Source organism: Medicago sativa, chromosome 1 (genome assembly GCF_051527215.1).
Source record: "Medicago sativa cultivar Bolivia chromosome 1, Bolivia_mono, whole genome shotgun sequence".
NCBI lineage: Eukaryota > Viridiplantae > Streptophyta > Magnoliopsida > Fabales > Fabaceae > Medicago > Medicago sativa.
In genome coordinates, this window is record NC_140749.1 from 53,338,793 (window position 1) to 53,347,753 (window position 8,961).

Here is an 8,961-nt window from a genome sequence, read left to right on the forward strand (position 1 = left end):
TAGGTCAACTTTCACCTTGCAATACTTAATTTATTATCATGGGCACGAAATATATATTGAATGCTTGTGTTTATAACAGAAAGTTGGATATGGTATCTATTATCTAAAATTCTAAATACTCAAAATTTGAGTAGGTTTACATCACAGCCTGTATTCAACCACTTAATATGCAAAACCTAGGAGAAACTTTTAGAGAAGAATAGCTAATCACCATGCAAGCACCTGCTACAATTGCATTGAAAACCGAAACCTTGAAACAATAGTTCTCGCCGAGCATCGCGGTCCAGACTGGCATCAATATAGCAGATTCTCAGTTCTTCACCTGCAATTTGCCAAAGAGATTTGTAGTTGATCAACGATAGTTTTAGGAAATAATTTTAGACCAGCAACTTGCTACCATCCAGGTCTGCTATCTTATAGTAATGTTTCCTTCTAGTGCAAATGTAAGAAAATGAAGAAAAAAATGCTTTATAATAAAACAAGATGATGAATTGATACACACACTTGTATTTTCCTAATTAACTTCTACGTTTTATTTACTACATAAGAGAATGAATATGAAGGATGCATGAAAAATTTGACTGAAAATTAAGGATGATAAAAACAAAACCAACTTTATTTAGCAAGAACATTGATCACATTGCAATAACAGAATAACAACATTCTATAATTGGATGATTACTACATTGGTATATTGCATGGTCAATCAAAAAAGCTATGTCCTTTAAGCTCCTTACAGCTAACTTTTAATTCCATTTGTTTGATTAATGAGTTATTTATGTTTCTATGATCTCACAGCTTTGTATCTCATTCATGCAATATATTAGTCGGGGCGGATCTGGAGGTACGAAAGGAAGTAAGTTTGCCGTCACAAGCATTTCCTTCTCAATAAATTTGAGAGTAGAAGAAACGCATATGGGTAGTTAGCATCATGCAGCTAAGCCACTATTACGCAATCACCAAGGGATAAGCAAATGGTTTTTCTTCAAGTGCAGAGACCACTAGAGATGAGTCACACTCAAGTCAAAGATTATGCCAACCTTTCAAGGATGCAATTTCAACAACCAAAATGGCACCTTCAAGCTTGGCATAAAGAGCGTAACGAACCCAAAGATTGGCAGCAAAGCACCCAAGGGTGGCTGCACTATCTAGAGAGAGTTATCTACATACATGTACCAAACAACACTATAGGCTTCGTTAAAAAAAATCAAAAACAATAAAACTGTTAAGAAAAAGGTTTTAAAAGGTATTCTCTTAAAGTGTTCTATCAATGATTGATGTTATAAAAGATGGCTTGGGAAAAAGGTTTGTGTCGAGTGTTGACTTTATTAACAACTACCTAAGACAAGCATCCTTTTCTATCCAGGTTATGGACCCGATTTTGGTGATAAAACATGATATAGGCAAAACTGCCTTCCATTAAGTTGTCAGAAACTGTCACATGCAAATACATCAAAATGAGTAGCAAGTTTTCAGAAATCATTGAATGCACTACTTTTTGGATGAGCCAACCAACAAAATTAAAAGGGAAAAACATTTAATCAAATAAAATACGATTGAGGACAAACCTTCATCAATGTCACGGAGGGCCTTCAATTTTGCCACTGCATTATCTATCCATATAATGTGTGCATTGGGATCTGCAATACCAATGAGTGAGATTGTTCATTTCTCAGGGTTAAAAATGACAAGGTATAGAGAGGTTGTCTATGCGTGTGGAATTTTCTGGTTACATAACTTCTCCTAAATATGGAAGGCAAATATTCGTTAAAATTTAGCTTTTCCAGTTAAGACAACTGTGCTTTATGAATAATTTAAAAGATGTTGAAGAAATATAAGCTCATGTTGACGGCATAGAGAAAAGTAAAAGAAAATTGTACTCACCGCAGTCATGATTATAGAAGGAAGGAAGAATATAGACAGCATTTCCAACAGCAGCTTCGGCTTCTACAGATGCAAATGCTGAAGAAAGAAGATCTTCATATGATCCACCACCAGCCAACTCAATGCGAAATGCATTGATTCGAATTCGTGCCAAAACATTGATGTACCAATGTTTGGTTAAAACTTAAAATGCCAAGATAAGTAATCTCTCAACATATATCCATGATCTCTTTATGCATGTGTGTTATATTTATCTACTTTATACAAAATGTTCCTAAAAGAAGGATACAAGCAATTTGTTCATCTGCAATAAGTGCCTTTGTGAAGGCATTCCTTAGCAAGTTGAACCCCTCTTCCATCTGAAAAATGATGTTATGCATAAACATACTGAAGCAGCAGAATACAGATGCCAAAACTTTATCAAACTTCAATTAGAACATCAATAATGGTGAAAATTTAATGTGAAATATAATGATAAGCAAAAAGCTTTCCTTTGAAAACTAACGGGTGGTAGACATCCGAGAAAAAAGGGTAGATGAAAAGTGCTTGCTAGTTGGACATACAATACTTCCTCCAGTGTTGATTATAAGTAAAAGTAACTAATTTCACAATTATTAAAAATTTAGTTAGCACAATTAATGTTCTTAATCTCTAAAAAATGCCCTTCATGAGAAGTTGTTCCATGAGAAAAAGAGTCATTGAAATAGAAAACATACATTAATTGAAGGGTATTTTAGGATAGGCAACATTAAGAGAAGCATTGAGAACTACTAGTGGATTGAAGAGGATCTTCCATTCAAATGTACACAACTAACTAGTTTTCATTGTTTATAGAAGAAACCTGTCAAATGGTTATTGTCATTATAATAAACTTCTAAATTCTCACCTCTAAAATCATCTCAGGTGTCAAATTGGCAGGTTGAAGTATGTCAAGACTATCACTTCTGGCAACTCCTGATATGATCATGCAAGCCAACCGCTTTACCAGAAAGGGAAATTTTAAACCTCGGTTCCTTTGAAAAGAGGTTAGGTAATTGTCACTTAGGTAATTTTAGTGCAATAAAATACTACATGATATATTGAGGTATTAAGAGTTAACAAACACAAAATGTTTCAGTAATTTATCATTAGGGTGACAACCAGACCAGAAATTGCCTATCATAGGGCCATACATAATAATCCCTGGAAACAGCCTCTTGTGTTAAAAACAAGGTAAGGCAGCGTACAATACACCAAATGGTGGGACCCCTTCCCGGAAGCTATGCATGCTGGAGCTTTAGTGCAACGGGCTGCCCTTTTTTAGGGCTATACATAATTATCAGATCAATTGAAATTTTAGAAGTGAAGTTTTTTTTGTGATCAAAATTTTATTACTTAGAGTACAAGGGGTACTCTAACCCAACAAACAAAGCATTCAACTCATGAAGACAAACAACATAAAGAACGACACCGCCAATCAGTAAATTGCACTCCCGAATTTCCCAATTCTGTTTATAACCAACCCCATGATGAGACCTTTATCTGAGACACAATTTTGACAAGGTCTACAATTTCTCCTTTGAAAATTACTTTGTTCCTTACATCTCAGAGACACCACATCACCACAAGCTAAATTAGAAAATTCACCCTCTTTGACTACTTGCATTTGACCAGAGAACCAAAGTGAATAAAGTGTTGTTTAATATCATTGTGAGTTTGTATAAAGGGCAACCCGGTGCACTAAGGGTGTGTTTGGGAAGAGGGTTTAGGAGGGGAGGGCTCACTTTTATTTTTTAAATTACGAACAATGTAAAATGTCTTTTTAAGATAAATTAAGTGTTTTTGAAGTATTATATGATCATTTATCATGTTGTTAATTCAATTTTTTTAAAATCATTTTATAATGTCTTTAAATTAAAAAAGAAATGTAAGCCCTCCCCTCCCTTCCCCTCCTAAACCCTCTTCCCAAACACACCCTAAAGCTCCCAATTAGGCAGGGTCCAGGAAGGGGTCCCACCATTTGGTGTATTGTACACAGCCTTACCCTGTTTTTTACACAAGAGGCTGTTTCCAGGACTTGAACTTGTGACCTTCCAGTCACATGACAACAACTTTACGAGTTGCGCCAAGGTTACCCCTCATCATTGTGAGTTTGTATACTACATCAAATTTCAAACCACTAAACCAGGTAACGAAGACATAAAAACACTAACAAGGGAGTAAAATGAAAATATAGCTCTTCAATCGGTTAATCTTTTCTCTCCACTGTACTGTCTGAATCGGACTTATTGTGGGAGGAAACAAAGAACCCAGACCTTACACTAGTAAACAGATAAGTGAACTTAGGGGAAATCTTTTGATGATTCATTTTATTTTATTTTATTTTATTTTTTGGTTCAAGAATTATGGTCCATAGAACATATTAAACTGCTTACAAAACCAAAGAGAAAAATTAGTGTCATTAATCATGCGAGAGGTTTAAAGATTGTTGAAACCCATGGCAATTGAAGATGCTAATCTTTCTTCTATGTTAGAGAAAAACTCACATACCGGCAATAATTATCAAAATCAGTCCAATTTGCTCTCAACTCAACATCGTGGTATTCCTATAAATAAATATCAAAATCCCAGAATAAGTACGTATTTGCAGAGAAGAACACATGAGTGAAACAACAAGAAGAAGAAAATGCATGACATTTTACAGCTCCAGAAGTGAAGTCAGGTATCAAATGCATGCACCTACCTGACTGCGTTTGTGGCAAGGGAGGGAACAAAAGGGAGATGAGAGGTTAGGGAGCCTGGCGAGGCAAGAGTAGCAAACGGGGTGAGGGGAGGAAGGTGAAGGGTGGCAGACGGCGGGTTCGGCGGTGTGGATGAGATCACCGGTAGGGATTGGGCGAGTTGCGAAGACGGCGCGACCTACGGAGTCGGTGAGAGAGACTCGAATCGGAGGTGGTGAAGAAGTGGAGAATGAGAAGATGTGAAGTGGTTTAGTGAAGCGGGAAGAAGCTAAACGGAGAAGTGAATGTGACACTGCCATTTCAGTTCAACTACATTACACGAACAAGGTACAACTACAACAACATAACACAGACACACAGTGGAAATAATGTTTATTTAATTATTATTGTTTTACTTTTTTATTTATTTACTAATGTTTGATTTATTCATGCTAAGCACCCCGGAACACAAATACAAAAAAAAAAAAATATTGAAAACAAATTTGTTTACACTTGATTACACAATTTTTAAAAAATTCTTATTATACTTGTTTTAAAAAAAAATTGGAAGGAGGTAGAAGGAGAGTGAGTGTAGAAGGAGAGGATATGTTCCCTTCACATCTTTAAATTAAGTTCAGTTTCATCCTCAATCAATTTCGGTAAGATATATCTTATCGACTTCAATGGATGACGAAAGTGAACTTAATTTAAAGATGTGAAATGATAATGGAGTTTAGAGGCAAATGTGTGGTAACTTTGCCACATCACTTCTGCGGTGTCTTTAGTGAGATCATTTTGACATCAATTTTGTTGAGGATATGAATGATATCTTAGTAAAATGAATTAACTTATGATGTTAATAATAGTATACTAAAATTAATGAACTTATGAACGAATTTGGAGGGAATAGAGAAAGAAAGTGATGATGCATATACTTCGTTTTCTTATCAGCATTCTTTCTTTTGTTTTGTTTTTTCTTTCTAATTTATCAGCATTCATCTCATAGCTCATAACAAGCTCAAAATCAAATTCCATACTAACAATCAATGCATGCTTACTCATCTCCTACACCCAGAATATGTGGGTTAGAACTCTAATACAATTACAAAAACCATTCATTATACATGTTAAGTAACAATTAGTGTTATTTTATATAAATCGGGCATCCTTGTGCACAACCCTAATCCCTCAAGCCGTGCAGAACACGAGAATAGGCAACAAAAACTCTTCTCAATAGTTTTAACGCTACTACATTCTCATATTCAAATCCAAACCTAGTTAAAAAGTTTAAAAAAACACAACCATGAATTATTTTTATATATGACATATCATCTATGCAATGATGATCTCCAATCAAGATGTTGTTGTGGACAATCTTTGTTAAGTTCCTGAGGTGGTAAGAAACAATCAATAGACAACCCTTGAACATTAAATGCAACATCATCAATAGTCCATGACTCCTCCAACCTAGTAATAGCAGGTCCATCCTTAAGATTATCACCAAACCTTGTTATCATCACAGTTGTTGATCCAGCATGTGCAATCATAACACCATCAACATCTCTATAGTCTTCAATTTTTGTTGACATTGTTGTTTCCCAATATGTAGGATTTGTCCCTATTGCTTGAATCCTTGTCAAATAAGAGTCCTCTAAGTGCACTAAAAGTCCATTTCTTTGGCTAAAATAACCAAAGATAGCATGTTTTATCATCTCGGCCGTGTTGTCGCTTCGTTCAATCAAGTCCTTTTGATCGGCTGAGAGTTTTAATACGAAACAATCTACGCCGTTGATTTGTTTCTCCCCCATGTGTTGTGCTGCACTGAATACAGCTGATACTGCTAAAGGGTCTAGTCCCTACATAGCAAAACTACAATTAATGTTTGTTTTTAAGGTAACAAAAATCACAAAGTAGTTGAGAGTAGCTAGTGATGCTATTTTAGATATTTATCAAATCATAGGTTCAAACTTCATAACTATACTGAAAAAGAAAAAGACAAGAAAGTTTAGGAATGTGGTTAGATTGAATAGTTGAAGGAAATTTATTAGGGAAGCAAATGATCCAATTCATTGGCCTGCAGCTAGCATATGCCTGTGTTGAAGTGCTGAAGTTTATTAAATTTGAACCATAGCAGTAGTTAAATGACATTTATGACTATTTAAACAAATTAATGATCTTTGATTAATCACTTTGACAATATCTTTCTTCTCATAATTACAATGTTATATAGCTAATATTCCAAACATCACCATATGTTCATAACACATTATCAAGAGATTATAAACAACTTATACCAACTAAATATAAAGCATGTGTTTGGTTTAACAGTTGCCAGAATTGATTTTGTGTCTATAGGAATAGAACTAATGATAAGTAACATTTTTGTAATGTCGAAAAGTTTACACTAAATTTCATACTAAACTTGTTTTCAAAGTACAAACATCTAAGTATAAAGCATTTCACTTCGAATTCAGTTTTAACCAAAATCAATCACATTCAAAATCAAGTTTAGGAAATGAACTTACCTGAAGTGCACGGCGAAGAGGACGAACGCCGCCTTTAGCAGCGTGCACACCGAGCCAAGGTGTGTGACGCCAAGCAATAGTGCCGTTACTACCAGCAAGAACCTTTTGGCCACCAACAACAATCTCTATCTGCCAATTATCAGGAACCATTTGCCACATCACAAAACACCCTTTTTCTGAAGTTCCATTAACACCACCACCACCGACCGATCCAAGCTCGTCCACGACAACCATTGTCACTTTTCCGGTTGCAAACACATTCTTCACTGTCCCCTCCAACTTCCTACACCCTGTTGCAGCTGTGAATTGTTGTATAATATACTGTGCCGATGACGAAACCTTTAACAGATTGTAACAAAATAAAGATCACTGAAAAAGGATCAAACTTTACATATACATGGTAACATTGGTAGCCATTATAAACATTAATATTAAAAGGGGTTTCATATGATGTAAAATAAGAAAATGATCAAAATAAGAAAATGATCAAAATATACATATATATTCCTAAATTTGAACACTTTTAGCTAACTTTTTCAAGGCAGTAAGTAACCATTTTCAATCAACAAAGAACATTATTTCATTTGATAGAGACATTATTTCAATCAACAAAAAAGCCAATCAAACCGTCTAGTATTTGATTCCATCCGAAGATTTCCTCAGGATGGCCGGAGCCTGAGGGCGAGTTTTATCGGGTAAAACCAATAATTAGAAGCATTTTTTCTTTACTTTTGGTTTGGTTGAAGGAATTAAAACATGAGTTCAAATTTGGGTGGAAGAGAAAAAAACTACTAGTACACTAATATTTGTCTAAAAAATGACCGACAAAAATATTTAGCAATATACTAAAAATGGAAAGAGAAAAAACAGCTTTATTTATTTTTCATGTGAATGATTATGAAGAGAAATGAAATGTTTTACAATCATAACATTACTAGTACTTTATTTCTTCTTAGAATTATGTGATAAGATACATTTTATATCACACTAGAGATATTATTAATCATAAAAATAAAAATTTGCATGGAACTTTAAACTTTAGATATCAAAAGTAAAGAGAAGAACAAAAAGAACTTACCTCATTGAGGGGTGATTTAGGATGAATAGGAACAGGAAAAAGAGGACAACCAAGAACACTAAGAAGCATTTTGAGGTTAGATTTTTTGTTGAAAGCAAGTGAAAAATGAGTCTTGATCCAACTCCAATTCATCCATAACTGAAAACCTTTCTTAGAGTTATATTTTGATAATTTTCTTTCATTTTCTTCATTGATAGGTTCTTCTGATAATGGTGCAAGCCTACCCATATCTAAGCTTGAAACAAAGGAAAATGAAAATGGTTGGAAAGAACAGAACAGAACACACTTCAAAGGAACATAGTCTTTGATGTTATTGATGTTGTTGTTGTTGAATGTTGCTGTTAATGTTGTTAGTTAGTTTTGATGTTTGTGGTTTAAGCACACGCATTGATCAAGTGCGTGTAGTGCACGATGAAAAAAGCATGATCCCAAATTAACTGCAAGATTGAATTTGATGTGACACCAAAGGGTCATACCATGAAGCACACACAAACATCGAACACGACATGAACATTAACACGCGGATACCGTTAATAATTTGATAAAATTACATAATTTGGTGTAATTATATGTGATGGTGTCGGATACGACACGTCGGATACTGTGACACGTCTAATCCTAAGAATGTTCATGCTTCGTAATAGTTATATTATTAAAGGAATTATGAAAAGGGTGTGTAAAGGAACTTATAAAAAGATTAGGAAAAAAATAATTGAAGATGGCCATGCTTTTTAGAGCTTTTTGGATTGAATTATTTTATGGTGATGATGTTAGT

General features: G+C 34.5%; 2 protein-coding genes across 2 annotated transcripts; both read right to left on the reverse strand.

Moving 5' to 3' along the window:
- On the reverse strand, positions 1-4,969 carry SDG38 (SET domain protein 38). Its single transcript, XM_085721164.1, has 7 exons — positions 4,607-4,969; positions 4,414-4,469; positions 2,771-2,897; positions 2,174-2,243; positions 1,885-2,067; positions 1,569-1,640; positions 1-322 (listed from the first exon to the last, which is right to left on the reverse strand). Exons 1-7 carry the CDS (start codon positions 4,901-4,903, stop codon positions 204-206), a joined length of 924 nt encoding a protein of 307 aa, XP_085577290.1. The 5' UTR covers positions 4,904-4,969; the 3' UTR covers positions 1-203.
- Positions 4,970-5,612: 643 nt separating this feature from the next.
- LOC146955342 (lipase (DUF620)) lies at positions 5,613-8,626 on the reverse strand. The gene is made up of 3 exons (XM_085721171.1): positions 8,187-8,626; positions 7,109-7,447; positions 5,613-6,439 (listed from the first exon to the last, which is right to left on the reverse strand). Exons 1-3 carry the CDS (start codon positions 8,412-8,414, stop codon positions 5,912-5,914), a joined length of 1,095 nt encoding a protein of 364 aa, XP_085577297.1. The 5' UTR covers positions 8,415-8,626; the 3' UTR covers positions 5,613-5,911.
- Positions 8,627-8,961: the final 335 nt, after the last annotated feature.